The following is a 17099-nucleotide window of genomic DNA, read 5'->3' on the forward strand; positions in this document are numbered from 1 at the left end:
TGGGGCACACTGCTTTGGATGACTGTGCACAGTCATCAATCAGTAAAGCACACAGCCACCGCCCAATAGTAAAACACTGCCTGCACACAGTTAACCCTTTGACCCCCTCATGTTAACCCCTTCCTGCCCAGTGTCATTAGTACAGTGTCACTGCTTTTTTTTAGCACTTGTCACTGTATTGGTGTCACTGGGAATGTCAATGACACCAAGTCAGTTCCCCCCAGTGTCAGAATGTCCACCACAGTCCCGCTATAAGTCACTGATCACCGCCATTCCTAGTAAAAAAATTAAAAAAAATTCCAGTATCTATACTGCCATTTGTAAATGCTATAACTTTCACGTAAACCAATTCATTTACATATATTGGGATTTTTTTATAGCAAAGATATGTAGCAGAATAAATTTTGGCCTAAATTTATGGCGAAATTTTATTTTTTACATTTTTTTACTGGACATGTTTAATAGCAAAAATTCAAAAATATTGTTTTGTTTTTTTTCAAAATTGTCGGTCTTTTTTTTTATAGCACAAAAAATAAAAAATGCACAGGTGATCAAATACCACCGAAAGAAAGCACAATTAGTGGGAAAAATGGACGTAAATTTAATTTGCGTGCAGCGTTGCATGACCGTGCAATCGTCAGTTAAAGTAACGCAGCAAAGTAATGCAAAAAATGGCCTGGTCAGGAAGGGGGGTAAATGCTCACGAGGGCAAGAGGTTAATATTGGTGCTGGTGGCGTATTATGGCACTTATTTTTGCAAATTAAAAGAAATTCAACAGTTTCATGTTTTGTTGATTTAATCTTTTCTACTGTTTTTTAAAATGTTTATTTTTTTTGGGGGGGGGGTGCACAAGTAGCTGGTCTTGCCTAGGGTGTAAAATAGCACTGGCCCTGCCGATAATGCATTAAAAAAAAAAAGGCTCTCATAGTGTAGTATAAATGAGCATCCAAGTTTAATAAAATCAGATGCACACTTACATCACTAAAAACAAGAGCTGCTGGTAGCCAAAAACAGAGCACATTGCAACTATACCATCCGATCAGCCTCTGTTTCATTACATGGAGCCAATTCTGGTATCGGCATGCGTGGTGACGTCACTTCCATTGGCCCAACACAATGCATTTTGTCAGAATTGATGTCATCAAGGGGAGTGGCCACTCCCCCTGGTATAAATGCACTGTTTTCAGAGCTGCACCCTTACACGTATGCTATTTGGATTTGGTATCATAAGTCCTAGAGCTGGCAGCTTGTTAGATACCTTCCAAGCCTGGAGTTTTCCATTCAATATTTCTCAAAGTGGCTGAGGTCCTAAACAAAGGAGCAGTAGTGTGGGGGGGAGGGGGGCACCGTGGCTGCTGTATGAGAGAGCAGCATCTCTCGTGTCAGAGCTCTGGTAGTGTAGTGATAGTGAAACTGTCTTAAGTAAATAAAAGAGATAAGCCCATGGGGTGGCTTGTACCACAATAGATCCAGGGGCGTATTTGCAGCAAGGCAAACAAGGCTTTTGTCTAGGGCGGCACTTTTCAGGGGGGCGTCGCCGCCCCCTCCATTCCTACAAAAGCGACACTTCTGTGGGAAAGCGACTTTGATCCGGTCCACGAGACGCTGCTGGAGGAGGGGTGGAGAGGATGTCCATCCTGTGTCTTCATCTTCCTGGATCTTGATTGCGATGTGGGCGGGATGACATGCCGCCCCTCTCATATGGCCACACCCCCGGGATCACTGGGCAGCCTATGGAAGCCTGTCCCTCCCTCTGCAAGCTTTGCCTCCTCACCGGTGATTGGCCAACGGATCTGTAGGTCAGGAAAGGCACACAGGCGGCCAATCACCGGTGAGGAAGCAGAGCTTGGAGAGGAGGAGCCGAGCAGCAGCGTGATGATCAAAGAAGATCGAGTGAGGGACCAGCCGGCAGAGGAAGACAGCTGATCGGTAAGGTAAGTGTCTGTGCGGATGGGATCTGGGCTGAGCAGATGGTGCTGCTGCAGATAGGTATGCTGGCTGTGGATGGGAGAGGGAGGGAGCCCGGGCTGGAGCAGGGGTCAGCAATGTAAGCATCATTGGTGTCAGTGGGAGGAATAGTGCCCCTTTATTGATGTTACTGACACCAATGAGGGGGCACTTTTCCTTCCACTGGCACCAATCATGGGGCACTATTCCTCCCACTGACACCAATGATGGGGCACTATTCCTCCCACTGACACCAATGATGGGGCACTACTCCTCCCACTGACACCAATGATGGGGCACTATTCCTCCCACTGACACCAATGAGGGGGCACTTTTCCTCCCACTAACAAACAAGAGATCCCTGTGCTCAAATCCCAACAGCTAGTGCATGCATTTATCCATCAGGTGCTAAAGGGGTGTAACCACATATTAACACTAGAAATTCTGAAGGACCCTCTGCACTCTGGTATATACCCTTTCAAGCAGACTATGCAATAAATAGGGATATTTAGTTCACACATATTGCAATACATGCTTAAGATGGCCAACTGCGTCAAAGTAATCCCTCTATGGCCAGTCCTACTCTGCTCTGCCTACGCAAATGCTACTGTGGACACAATGCTAGCATAGGGGAAAAGACACAATGGGGAGAGCTTCAAGGGGGCACTTTTCCTTCCACTGGCACCAATCATGGGGCACTATTCCTCCCACTGACACCAATGATGGGGCACTATTCCTCCCACTGACACCAATGATGGGGCACTACTCCTCCCACTGACACCAATGATGGGGCACTATTCCTCCCACTGACACCAATGAGGGGGCACTTTTCCTCCCACTGACACCAATGATGGGGCATCTGTCAGCATATTCTGTCCCCAGTGCTGACAGTTCTCCCTCACCACAGATGGGAGAGGAAAGAGAAAGCTGGTTCTACCCCTCCTCCTGCCTTCTCCTCCTGCATCTGCCCCACGCACACTCCCCGGCAATCTTGTATCTTCTCTATCCCTTTCTTCTTTCTCTTTCTGTCTCCTGTTTCTCTCCTTTCTTTCTATATTTCTCTCTCTCCTTCTTTCTTTCTCTTTCTCTCCTTTATTTCTCTCTCTCTCTCTCTCGATTTGCTGTTTCTCTTCTTTCTTTCTTTCTTTCTTTCTTTCTCTTTCTTTCTCTCTCTCTGTCTTCTGTTTCTCTCCATTCTTTCTTTTTATTCCTTTCTTTCTCTTTATGTATTTATCCTTTTTCTTTCTATATTTCTCTCTTTCTTTCTTTCTCTCTCTCTCTGTGTACTGTTTCTCTCCTTTCCTTCTCTCTTTTTCTTTCTGTCTTTCTCTTTCCTTCCTTCCTTTCTCTCTCTCTCTGCTGTTTCTCTTTTCTTTCTGTATTCTCTCTGCTATTTCTCTTTCTTTCTTTCTTTCTTTCACTCCTTCTTTCTTTCTATACTTCTCCTTTCTCTTTCTGTCTCCTGCTTCTCTTCTTTCTTTCTCTTTCCTTCTTTTTCTCTTTCTTTCTTTTCTGTCTCTCTCTTTCTATATTCTCTCTTTCTCTCTCTGCTATTTCTTTCCTTTTTCTTTGTTTGTTTCTTTCTCTCTCTTCTTTCTTTCTCTCTCTCTCTGCTATTTCTCTCCTTTTTTTCTCTTTCTTTCGTTCTTTCTTTCTCTCACTCTCTCTTTCTTTATTTCTCTCTCTCTGTCTGCTGTTTCTCTCCTTCTTTCTTTCTTTCTATTCGTCTCTCTTTCTCTGTCTCCTGTTTCTCTTCTTACTTTCTCTCCTTCTTTCCCTCTCTCTTTCTTTCCCTCCTTTCGTTCTATATATCTCTTTCTTTCTATATTTCTTTTTTTATCCCTCTTTGCTGTTTCTCTCCTTTCTTTCTTTCTCTCTCTCCTTCTTTCTTTCTATACTTCTCTTTCTTTCTCTCTCTCCTTCTTTCTATACTTCTCTTTCTTTCTGCCTGTCTCCTGTTTCTCTCCTTTCTTTGTCTCTCTCGCTCTCTCTCTTTCCTTTCTCTCTCTATTTTCTATATTCTTTCTCTGCTGTTTCTCTTCTTTCCTTTCTTTCTCTCTCCTTCTTCCTTCCTATACTTCTCTTTCTTTCTTTCTCTCTCTCTCTCTGTCTCATGTTTCTCTTCTTTCTTTCTCTTTCCTTCTTTCTTTCTATACTTATTTCTTTCTCTGTGTGTATTCTGTTTCTCTCCATTCTTTCTCTCTCTCTCTCTCCCTCTTTCTATATTCTCTCTCTCTCTGTCTGCTATTTCTCTCCTTTCTTTCTCTCTCTTTTCTTTTGTTCTTTCTCTTTTCTTTCTTTCTATCTGTCTGCTGTTTCTCTTCTTTCTTTCCTTTATCGCTTTCTCTCTCCTTCTTTCTATACTTCTTTCTTTTTCTCTCTCTCTGCTGTTTCTCTCCTTTTTTTTTCTTCCCTTCTTTCTCTCTCTTTTTCTTTCGTTCTCTCTTTCTCTCTCTCACTCCTTCTTTCTTACTTTGTCTCCTGTTTCTCTCCATTCTTTCGTTCTATATTTCTCTCTTTCTGTCTCCTGTTTCTCTCCTTTTTTATTTTCTATACTTCTCTCTTTCTGTCGCTCTGTCTCCTGTTTCTCTTCTTTCTCTCTCTCTCTGTCTCCTGCTTCTCTCCTTATAAAATATAACATTGCAAAAAATTAAATAAAAATAAAAACCTACTGACACTAGTGGTGGAACTACCAGGGTCACAAAGGTTGCTCTTGCGACTGGGCTCTGGTGTTCTGCCACCGCGCTCTGAGGAAAGGGTCCCCAGATTTAGGGCTGCTGTCCAAATTACTGAGGCCTGTTTTTTTGGCCCAGTCCTGGCCTGAGTCTCATTGCTGTGAACTGGGATTCAGCAGCTGCTGCTCCCAATGTGACAATCTGTGCCCATGCAAGTGCACGGCCCCGAGTGCACCCAGATACGTTTGGGAGGGTGTACCTGCACAGATGTCACACTGCAAGCAGTAGCTGTGTCTGTTCATTTGCTGAGTCCCAATGCACAGTATTTATAGTATGTCTTTAGTTTTCCTCTTTAAATAAAGTTATAAGAAAAGTAATTCCCAGCCGCCAATAAAGGGTAAAAGTCCTCTCCTATATCCATTATTCACTACAGTGTTCCTTGTCACATAAAGACAATATGCGGCGGCTGGTGTCATGACACAATACATCGCTCTCGTGTTTAATTCTGCGTTGTCACCAGCATAGTACATCTACATTATACATTGACAGCTAAGCCGCACACTCCGCCATATTGGGAATGGCAGACTGACGTATTTCCTGCCGTGACGTGATGACGCAGGTGGAGCACGTTTCCTATATAAGCGGCGCTTGCCCGCGTTTCCGCCTTTTCCCGGTGTCTTTAGACCCGTCTTAGAGAATCCCCCTCCATCCTTCTCCGGTGGAGCGTCTACAGACCCTCTGCAGTCATGACCGAGCAGATGACCCTTCGGGGGACCCTTAAGGGTCACAATGGCTGGGTTACCCAGATCGCTACCACCCCGCAGTTCCCGGACATGATCCTCAGCTCTTCCCGGGGTGAGATACATGTGTAGACTCCTCTCTATCGATGTGTGTCGGACGGTCACTGGATTACGTGGCTGTAGGGTGTGCACTCCGCTGCTAGTGTGTGTATGTGGCTGGGATGCCTCTGCAGGCCTGGTGTGGACGGTCGGCCCTCTCTGTGCGGACCCGGTGGGGGCGGCCTGCCCTCTCCGTGGTCTGTGCGGGCCCGGTGGGGGCGGCCTGCCCTCTCCGTGGTCTATGCGGGCCCGGTGGGGGCGGCCTGCCCTCTCCGTGGTCTGTGCGGGCCCGGTGCGGACGGCCTGCCCTCTCCGTGGTCTGTGGGGACGGCCTGCCCTCTCCATGGTCTGTGGGGACGGCCTGCCCTCTCCGCGGTCTGTGAGGACGGCCTGCCCTCTCCGCGGTCTGTGAGGACGGCCTGCCCTCTCCGCGGTCTGTGAGGACGGCCTGCCCTCTCCGCGGTCTGTGAGGACGGCCTGCCCTCTCCGCGGTCTGTGGGGACGGCCTGCCCTCTCCGCGGTCTGTGGGGACGGCCTGCCCTCTCCGCGGTCTGTGGGGACGGCCTGCCCTCTCCGCGGTCTGTGGGGACGGCCTGCCCTCTCCGCGGTCTGTGGGGACGGCCTGCCCTCTCCGCGGTCTGTGGGGACGGCCTGCCCTCTCCGCGGTCTGTGGGGACGGCCTGCCCTCTCCGCGGTCTGTGGGGACGGCCTGCCCTCTCCGCGGTCTGTGGGGACGGCCTGCCCTCTCCGCGGTCTGTGGGGACGGCCTGCCCTCTCCGCGGTCTGTGGGGACGGCCTGCCCTCTCCGCGGTCTGTGGGGACGGCCTGCCCTCTCCGCGGTCTGGGGTGGCCCGGTGGGGACAGCCTGCCAAAACTGCCCTCCTTTGATCTGTACAGGTCCAGATCTATGTGCAGATGGGACCACTTACTCTGCTCCTCCCTGTCTCTCTGATATGACCAGCCTGACAGTCTCCTGTATTTGACTGTTTCCTGATGTGACTGGCTAACCCTCTGTGAGGCTCTGTATAGGTTGGGTAGTGAAGGTCATGGCTTGTTTATAATGTGGGTGACTCCATAGGTGTAGCATGTCTTTATAGTACGGCTCGGTCTTCCTGTGTGACGTCTGTCATGGATTTGACACTTTATTACTTGCCTTATCTAAGAGTTGCAGGCTCACATGCATGGCTGATAAAGTGCAAGTTATATTGAGTTATATCATTTATATGTGGTATAGGCCACACTTTGTAGGTTTGGTTAGAGCAGTGTTTCTCAACTCCAGTCCTCATGGACCCCCAACAGGTCATGTTTTCAGGATTTCCATTATTTTGCACAGGTGATTTGATCAGTTTCACTGCCTTAGTAATTACCACAGCTGTTTCATCTGAGGGAAATCCGGAAAACATGACCTGTTGGGGGTCCATGAGGACTGGAGTTGAGAAACACTGGGTTAGAGTAAGGCAATAAAGTAGATTTTCAGCCCGGTTCTGACCAGGCTCCATGGCTACATTTGTTCTGGTGCCGAGGTTCACCTGTACATGCAGAGTGAATTTCCCCAGTGGGGGCACAAAAGGCAATACAGACTTGAGGGTCTAACCCTTCACAACTCTTCAAAATAAGAGAAAAGCCCAGATGCACATTAAGTGTAATGGCAGGAAAAGTCACAATTTCTACCTGTTTTCTCCAGGGTCCAGCACCAGTGGTTCAGGGCAACCCTGTCATCCCCTATGACCCCAGCCTGTCATTTACACTCCGCCACCCCCCCTCCCCCCTTTCAAGACAGGGCTCACAGCACTTTAGAACTGAGTAGCACTTACACATTGTTTTGTGACCACACAATCAAGAAGGAATGCTTCTAGCTACTCGAGTTTGGTGGCAATATGCCACTAGTTCCAGTCTTACTGTATGTATAGTCAAAACATTTTTGAAGTTTTGGGTTGTTGGGAAGGATTAGAGCCTCTATCAAGACTTTTGTTATCGTCCTCTCTAGGTAGATTCACCCTCTAATTGTACTGAGCCTTATCGCTGGCGCAAAGTAATGGGAAATCTGAAGTCTTAAAGTTGTCACCAGAGCAAGAGGTAAGGATACATTTTCCAGTGACACCTGTTCTGGTGACAACTGTCTAAAAGGAAATTGTTCTCCATTTATAGAGGTCCCTCCAATTTCCTGTTGCATCTCTGGGACTGGAAGTTAAATTTCCCAATAGAACACTTACAGCAGAAAGACAGTTTGTAACACTTTCCTCCTGTATCCAAAAATTCTGACTGTACATACTTACACATACCTACACTTAAGTGTATGTTGCAGTCGTGGACCCTCTTTGGTTTTTTTCACCCCAATCACTTTATTAATGAAATGTCACGGAATCGGAAAGTGAGGGAAAATCTCCCCAGTGGCATTACAAAGAATTGTGAATCTGGCAGCTTTTAGTGCAGGGAAGGGATTGATAAAACTAGAAGGGGTGTAAGCTTTCTGAAATGTAGCAGCCTTGCTCCTCAAGGTCTTGTCTGCTGTAATATCTTCATGTTAGAATAGTAATGTCAGGCTGTAAGGCCCCATGAAGGTTAACCTTTCTTCTACCTGTGCTTTGGGCTGATAATGCTCTCCAGCAGCTGTTGGATGGTAAAATTTGAAAATATTTTCTTTCATGCCATTTGTTCTTCAGAACTTTTAGAGCTTTGTTACTAGCATTGAGCTCAAAGAAAAGAAGGGGATTGCTCGAAAGCCTTCTACTTGTCCTCACATTTTCTAATATAGGGAGAGAATAGAATAACTGTTTAGAAATTGCTGAGAAGATAAATGCATTGTGACAGATCAGGACAGTAGATTACAAATAGTTTAATAGAATTATGAAAATTTTCTGTTGAGTGACACTTTCCTCCTACCCACTTTATTTTAGATAAGACTGTCATCATGTGGAAGTTGACCCGCGATGAGACTAGCTATGGTGTCCCCCAGCGTGGCCTCCGTGGTCACTCCCATTTTGTCAGCGATGTTGTCATCTCTTCAGATGGACAGTTTGCTCTGTCTGGCTCTTGGGACGGCACTCTTCGTCTGTGGGACCTTACAACGTAAGTGGTAACCTGCATTTGGTAAATTGCTTGGTGAGAAAAGCCAGGATATTGTGATCTGGGCTGTTCAGGCCGAATGGCGTTTGAGTTCTCTTAATTGTATTGACAAGAACTAAAGGTTTTCTCTGCTGTTGCAGCGGCACCACGACAAGACGATTTGTGGGACATACTAAAGATGTACTGAGTGTGGCTTTCTCAGCAGACAACCGTCAGATTGTGTCAGGATCCCGTGACAAGACCATCAAGCTGTGGAACACACTGGGTGTGTGTAAATACACAGTGCAGGTGAGACATTGATATGTTGGACTATGGCTGACTTGTATGTTTGGTCCCTGTGATTAGAGTATCACTTCTGAGTGTTTCTTATAGAAACAGTGTCAAACAGGCTGACAATCCTGCAATTATGATGGGACCAGAGAAACAATGGAACTCTTTAATTTAAAATATCTTAGGTGTGAAATATTTTACTAATTGGATTCTTTTTTCCAGGAGGAATCTCACACTGAATGGGTCTCCTGTGTTCGTTTCTCACCCAACAGCAGCAATCCCATCATAGTTTCCTGTGGTTGGGACAAGATGGTGAAGGTAAGAATGTTTGTCTGTAACCTGAAATTCAAGTTTTTTTTTTTCTGTTCTATACATTTAAAAGGTATAGTTGATGATTTTTTAAGTGCTTTTAAAGGATGCATTTTTTTTAGAGGCATTGAAAAGTAAAGGGGAAGTTCCCTATGAATTTCCTGATTCAGCTTCCTATGTCAACCCGGTCTCCATCTTCATTGGACACAAAATTCCTCTATCCAAAAATCTGACTTTGGAAGCTGTATGGTAAACCAGGGAGTGATCTAGCTAGCAGATAATTGCATTTCACAAGGTAGGCAGGCCAGAATCACAAATGGGTAAAAAAATGTGTTTTGCCTGCCTGGTGTTTCACGTTAGAGATTCAACTGCTCTAAGCACCTTTAGAATCTGACACCAGTTGTGTTGGATGCCTGCGTCCCTCTGTCCTGTAGCATCACCCTGTGCTGTACAATACATGAATATATATACACAACAAATTGTAATACAGATAGTGTATGGGGAAATATCCATCCTTTTATATAATCCTAAAGGATTCTCATGGCACCTTCTCTACTTGTTTGCACTGCCACTTGAAGGATTGACCTGTCAGTAGTAAAGGGTTTTTAAGGCAGAAGCACAAAACTGTTTTCTGTATTTTGTCCGGACTTCCATTTTCTGAGTGCAGACACCTTACTATCTATCCTGTGCATTTTCTTGAGACTTTCTAATTTATTTTTTTTTTCTTTTAGTTTAGCATCACTGGGAAGATATGACTTTCTATTGCTGCAAGTTTTTATTTAGCCAGCTCAGAACATAAATGAGGCTATTTTTCCTTTTACAGGCATACTTTTTTTTTTTTTTTTTCCTCTTCTCTTGGTAACGAACATCACTATTGATATTCTACAAATCCTCCCCAAGTGCAACTCATTCAGTGACTTACCATTAGCCTTGATTTTACAATGTTTGTGGTGCTGCCTTGCCCAGGGTCACAGCATTGTCTCAGAGAACCTTAGGCTGGCTCCCCTTCACACCTTGTGAACCATGAGCTTGCTTGTTCACATTTGCAAGGCTGTTCTCATGACTGCCTCCAGCAGTCCTGCAGAGTTCAGACATCTGATAGGAATAAATGGGACATCTGTGCACATGCCATGTGAATTGAACCCAGCTTGGAGGTTCTTATCAACGGCTGTAATCCTGGGCAGCATGCTGAACAGATCAGGGGTGAATGCAAGCATATTACTTGTGTTGCACTCAATGGGGTTGGAACCAATTAAAGGGCAACTTATGTTTTGAGCCTGAACTATAGGGTGTTGGGGCTTTTCTTGTCTAGTGCAATCAGATGATGGGACGTGTCTGATACTTGACAGGTCAACAACTTCTGAGACTTGTGACCCGCTGCTTTGGCAGTGGTAATTACTTTGACAGATTACTTTTTATGAATGTTTCATCTAACATGAAATCTGCTTTGATTAAACCACAGATTAAAACTTTATACCATTTTACTGAGTATATATTGATCATGGGATATATTTTATTTTTAGGTCTGGAATTTGGCTAACTGCAAACTTAAGACCAACCACATTGGTCACACTGGCTACCTGAACACTGTGACTGTGTCACCAGATGGGTCACTATGTGCTTCTGGAGGCAAGGTGAGGTGACTTATCAAATTCATTTGTATGGAAGTGTTGTTGGGGGCATACTGATAATTGTGACCTATACAGCTGTCACCTATCCTTCTGTTGCAATCATAATGCAGCTCTGATTTGGCACATTCATACTTGGTGTGAGCATGGCCAGGCAATTTAGCGGTACTTTGGTTTTTGTAGTGCAGGAGCAGAATCGTATGTTTTTGACCTCATAGACTTTAAATGGCAGCACCTTGAAGATGTTTATCGGTGCTCCCATTAAGTCCATGGGCTAAAAACATGCAGTTCTGCCGCAAAAACGTGTACTTATTCGAGCTTCATGGTGACAAGCAACACAACCCTTAGATGTGAACATGACTTGACAATGGGGTTCTTCATCTTGAGCGCTGTTTGACTTCAGGAATGATAAATACTTGGATGTGAATGGATGCTAAGGGTTTGGTGTTGTGTATTTTAGCCAAGCACTAAATTTCCCATGTGCTGCATTTGACAAAAGGATGTTTGACCTGCTTTGGCTGCAGTTCAGGCACTCTTTGATGGGACATGCTGCCTCCAAAGAAACGCAGCACAATGCAAAAGCTTGTCAAGTGCAGCTACTTAAATGCCATATGTACTGCTCAGTTAGTCAGAATTTTGCACATCTGAAAATTCCTGTTGGCATTCTTTTGATGCAAATAACACAAGTCCTTGTTTAGGTACATCGTGCATTGCACCTTACTGATTCTTATTTGTAGGTTCAGTAAAGGATGTGGTTTTGTGCTTTTTAAGGGCTTTGGTCTGTACACCTAACATAGGGGTCTCGTAGCATAAATATGCCCCTTCAACACTTACTAATCCATGGTTCTGAGAAATAATTTATAAGTGACCATTCGGCTAAACAGGACTTTACCCAGAGATCAGTCTGCAGGTTTGTGGCTGCAGATGTTGGGAGTGTTGCATGTTTAAATGCTCCCTTCTTTGAGCTAATCTGTCTGACTTTTTCATGGGCTTTATGTGATGTTTGTTTTCAAAAAAGTCTGTTAGCCCATATTGGCTTGGTTTAGTTGCTGGAAATCTGCATTAATGTGCAGGGCCTTCTGGTTCCCCTTTATATTGAATCTTATTGTAACTTCACGGTTTGCTTTCATTTTGCAAAGCGCTGCGCAAACTGTTGGCTTTATAGAAGTCCTGAATATCAGATGGTAAATTTGCGTAGTTAGTAAGCACATGCACTTAGTGTGGGAACGTCCACACTACTAGTGATACATTTTCAAATTTATGTTCAGTAAATGCTTAAGACTGGTGTTCATAAATTCTTTATTGATCCAGGTCCTAAGTTCGGGGTGATTTTATGTAAAGTCGTGCCTGAACCTTTCTTGGCTTCTATATTAGTGCATATACACTTTTAATGGTTCGTGAACACCACCCATTTTTCCATGACCTTTCAACCAAATTGGTGAATCCAAGCAATGCATGTTCTTCCAGTTATATTTGTACTTCATAGATTTATAACCCCCAATTATCTGGATTTTTGGTTTACAGGATGGACAAGCCATGCTGTGGGATCTGAATGAGGGGAAGCACCTGTACACCCTCGATAGTGGAGATGTCATCAACGCCCTTTGCTTCAGCCCCAACCGCTACTGGCTGTGTGCAGCAACAGGACCCAGCATCAAAATCTGGGTATGTTGCATTTTCAAAAAAGTGTAGCAAAAAATGAAACATGTCTTAGCCACTAAATGGCATTCTAATCATGTTTTAGTTTTTTCTTTCTTGCCGTGATGTTTTCTTATGCCATCTGATGCTCATTGCTGAAAATCAGAGGCTGTTTCTGAGCAATAATGGCCAGTACTAGAGTTGTGGATCCTGATTCTTTGATATCTTATGTGTTGTTTTTTTTCCCCCACTTATACAGGATCTGGAAGGCAAGATCATTGTTGACGAACTAAAGCAGGAAGTGATTAGCACAAGTAGTAAAGCGGAGCCACCACAGTGTACTTCTCTGGCCTGGTCAGCTGATGGACAGGTAAAGTTTTGCAGCCTAAACTGCTCATTTTAAAGGTGCCTGCTCATGTTGGGCAGACTGAGCATCTGGCAGTTTATAGCATGTTGGGACAACTTTTCTATTTCTGTAAGCCATACCAAACAAATTCAGACATTTTTGCCTGAACTTTAGGTAGAGGCTGATTGGCGAAGAAAAGTCTACCCAGCCAATCACTTTTTGTTGGGATACTGGCACTTGGATGTTCTAGACTTTTACCCTCCCCTCTGTAGGCAGTTAGTCTTCAAGCTATCCGAATGCTTATATACATATGTATACTTTAATTGTTTGGCTGACTTGTTTGATTGTGGACAGGAACTTCTAACATAAAGTAAAAATATCATGTACATCGGTATAGTGTAAACTACATGGTAGTCGTTCTTGTGATACACACTTCTGCTAGTTGAAGGTTAATCTGCTAGCCCTTTAGCATTGGTTCCTGGGTCAGCTTTATGTCAATTGGACAGGGATGGAAAAAGTTGACTAGTTTTGAGAAAGTGAGGGGACACAACTGTATTGCTAAATTAAAAATGTGCAACTGATGTGTGAAAATAAGTCTTGGGCACAATTCTATAGGAAGATAAAATATTAGATTTTAATACTGTTGGCTGTTTTTCTTCAACTTCTGGAGTAGGAGGTCCTTTAGCAGTTGCCCATCATTACTATTGTATGCTGTACTGTTTATGTACTGGTTTTCTTTCATTTTGTGAGTATAAGGCCTACTTCACATAGGGTGGACTTGTTCCGGTTTACCTGGGAAGATCTGTAAGTTCCCTTCTGATCGGAGCAGAGTAGGGGGATGACCCATCTGTCACAGAAACATAGCTCTGTTCTATGGGCGGCCAGATGTAAAATGATGTGGCTGTCAGTTTACACCTAGCTACCTCTGATCTGGTCTGCCAAAATAGATGAGGATGTGGACATGGTCAGATCTGGAGGTAGGCAGGTGTAAACAGGTACCAGTCCGTTCACACCCATATGTCCATAGGGATGCTTGAAAAACAGGCAGACCTGATTGGAGCAGCTGTGTGAAAGGAGCCTACCTGATACCGCTATTAATAAAATCAATCCTCAGTGTTTTTTTTTCTTTTTTAATAGAGGGAGTATTCTACAAAAATAACATGCAGATAGTGCTTTTAGTGTACATTAGGCTTACAATGACTTCTACAATTAAGGTCTTGTTCAGTGGTGTCGTTGGAGGACGTTTTGTGATTTACTCATGTGGGCCAATCACACATTGGTCATTTGCTGTGTTGGGTAGAATTCCACTCAGCTACACTTGTGGATGTTAGTGGACTGGAGCCATATGCATTTTTTTTTTTTTTTCACGGTTCACTGATTTGACATATACCTATATGCTGTATTCTATTACGTGCTGCCCATTTGTTAATGAATATTTCTGTGAATCACAATTTTGTAATAGCTGGCTTTTGTTCATATGGAACTGCAGCACAGTGACCATTTTTATGCTTGCCCTGTTGGTTTGGTCAGTATGACCATAGAGGCAGATTTTACCTCCCCTCTCCAACTCATTTTCTCGTAATATTTGCTGTATGCACATGTCTGCTGTTCCCTGTAGGTTTCCCCTTGTAGTATAGGAAGAGTCTAAGATTGGCTGCCATTACTTGCATACATTTATTTTGAAATGTTCTAGAAATTTAGCAAACTTAGTGGTGGTCAAACCCTGCAGAGATTGTCCAAAGGTGCATAATGATCTTGGTACACTTGCCATAATGCATTTATCTCTAAACTGATCTTTCTTTTCTGCAGACACTCTTCGCCGGCTACACAGACAACTTGATCAGAGTCTGGCAAGTGACTATTGGAACCCGCTAAGACTTTTTATAACTTGGAGACACTTCCGCTTTCAATTTACCAACAAAGACTGCTTGTGCAGTTTGGAGTCTTTTGTTGTAATACCAGCTTGTGACTCTTAAATAAAAATTGCTATAAAAATAACTGTCATACAATCGTGCAGTTTGATGATCCCTAAGTGTTGAATTGAATTGTTTGAATAGGTAAAAATTACTTGTAACCAAATGAGCATATACCAAAACATCTAACACGTCTGATTCCTGTACTTTCTCCTGGATTGGTAAAGTGTTAACCAGTTAAAGGCTAAAGCAGCCTAACCTCTGCAGATTTTGGATAGAGTAGGGAGGGGATAAATCTGACAGACCAATAATAAAAAAAAAAAAAACTTCCTATAACAATGTGCATTTTTTACCTGGAAAAGCTTCCCTTGTTTGGACATCCAAAAGTCAAGATCACAGCTGTGCCCACCATCCTTGGCTGTTATGTCAGAGGACTCTGAGCTGTCATTGACAGGTGTTCTTCTTTGCTCTCCTGCTCCGCCCGCCCCCCATATCTTCCTTAGTGGCTACATATGTAGAAAAAGGATGGAGAAACAAGGCCGGAATGGAGAAATTAAACACCCCCAGAAGGATGTGATATTTAACACGCAGCACCTAGAGCAATATTTTCCTCCGTTAGATTTGGAGTGCTGTCTTTGTTCCAACCGCTTTCTCTTCCTGTTCTGACGCTTGTCCTCTGGACAGGAGGTGAAGGAATCTCCCTCATGGGCACATCAATAAGGTACTAACAGTCTGAGCCTTCCTTACTGCCTCAAAAGTATTGCTGTCTAAGTAGGGGGTATTCGCCCTTGTTCTGACACCTGTCATAGTGAGGTATATCTCCCAAGAGGGTCATCAAAGACGAACTTTTTGATTCTAAAGTTTTGCCAGGAGTTTGCAAAGTGTATTTCTAGGCAAAACTTTGTTTAGTTCTGGATAGAGCGAGAGGGATGGACACTCTTCCAAGTTTCTTTACCATTCCCTACTGGAAAGATTTACACTTCTATTTGTACTGGTGTACTTTGTTCCCAAAACAAGAGAAGGCAAACTCTTCCAATTGAGGTACCTGTTCAGGGGACAACCATCTAAAAGGTGTATTCCTTTAACTTCCTGGTGTCTCTGGAACACAAAGGGACTGGTACTAAGAACATAAACTGGTACTTTAAACCCTTCCCTACTCATTAAAAATTTAGAATTTTCAGCAGCTATACATACCCTTTAACCACTTCCCGACCGCCTTATAGCAGAACAATGCAAAATCGCTTATATATGCGATTTTGCATTTCCGTGTAGGGGTCGCACGCTGCCCTATCCACACTGCCATTGGCAGCTTCAAATGTCGATTGCCGTGCCTGGCCAGAGATTCCCTGCTGGCACCCGATTGCCGAGCATCACCGACAGAGACCTGTGTGTAAACACAGGTCTGTCTCCTTCCAGCAGTAACATGCATAGCAGAGAAATACACAGCAGTATGTTTCCCACACACAGCACACTTAGTAAAACAGCACAGTTAACACTTTGCCCCAGATGTTAACCTCTTCCTGCCCAGTGTCATTAGTACAGTGTCAGCGCTTTTTATTAGCGCTGATCACTGTATTAGTGTACTGGGGGGGATGTCTGTGGCAGTCAATTTCCCCCAGTGTCAGAATGGCTGCCGCAGTCCCGCTATAAGTCGCTGATCACTGCCATTACTAGTATAAAAAAAAAATTCCAGTATATATACTGCCATTTGTAGATGCTATAACTTTCATGTAAACCAATTGATTTACTTGTATTAGGTTTTTTTTTTTTTAGCAGACTTAGAATACATTTTGGCCTAAATTTATGAAATTAGATTTTTACATTTTTTTTTTTTTTCCCACTGGATATGTTTTATAGCAAAAAGTCAAATGTTTTCAAATGTTTTTTTTTTTTTTGCACCATAAACAAAAAACGCAGAGATGATCAAATACCACTGAAAGAAAGCACCATTTGTGGGGAAAAGACACAAATTTAATTTGTACAGCGTTGCATGCCCACGCAATTGTCAAAGTAACAGAGCTGTATCGCAAAAAATTGCCTGGTCAGGAAGGGGTGGTAAATCCTCTGGAGGGCAAGTAGTTAACATGACTAATTTTGGAGGATACTGGAACAATGGTTAGTCCATGGCAGGTTATGGCTATAGGATAGAGAACTGAAAACTCCACTTGAAGTCCAGAATGAAACTTATTTTACCAAGTAATTGTCCAGGACAGCTTACGAGACATGGAATTCTCACTGAAACAAACGTTACTCCTCAGACTGTCTGTTGCTCCAGGCCTTTGCTTCAGTTTTTAGGGTTTTCTCCAGACTGGGGTTGCATGTTTTCTTGGAACTTTTGGGAATGATCACCCAGGGGTGGTATAAAAGCCTTGGCCTGGCAGGATGCTGTACTTTTTTTTTTTTTTTTTTTTTTTTTTTTTTTTTTTTTTTTGACCTCTCATGATATACCCCTACTTTACTGGAAGGG

At 43.7% G+C, this 17099-nt stretch overlaps 1 protein-coding gene across 1 annotated transcript; it reads left to right on the forward strand.

Moving 5' to 3' along the window:
* Positions 1-5280: 5280 nt before the first annotated feature.
* RACK1 (receptor for activated C kinase 1) lies at positions 5281-14717 on the forward strand. Its single transcript, XM_089686924.1, has 8 exons — positions 5281-5478; positions 8360-8531; positions 8669-8816; positions 9021-9116; positions 10631-10741; positions 12260-12400; positions 12633-12743; positions 14529-14717. Exons 1-8 carry the CDS (start codon positions 5370-5372, stop codon positions 14592-14594), a joined length of 954 nt encoding a protein of 317 aa, XP_089543050.1. The 5' UTR covers positions 5281-5369; the 3' UTR covers positions 14595-14717.
* The last annotated feature ends 2382 nt before the right edge of the window (positions 14718-17099 follow it).

The sequence above is a fragment of the Staurois parvus genome, unplaced genomic scaffold (genome assembly GCF_062004578.1).
Source record: "Staurois parvus isolate SC_StPar_1 unplaced genomic scaffold, SC_StPar_1.0 ptg000414l, whole genome shotgun sequence".
Classification (NCBI taxonomy): domain Eukaryota; kingdom Metazoa; phylum Chordata; class Amphibia; order Anura; family Ranidae; genus Staurois; species Staurois parvus.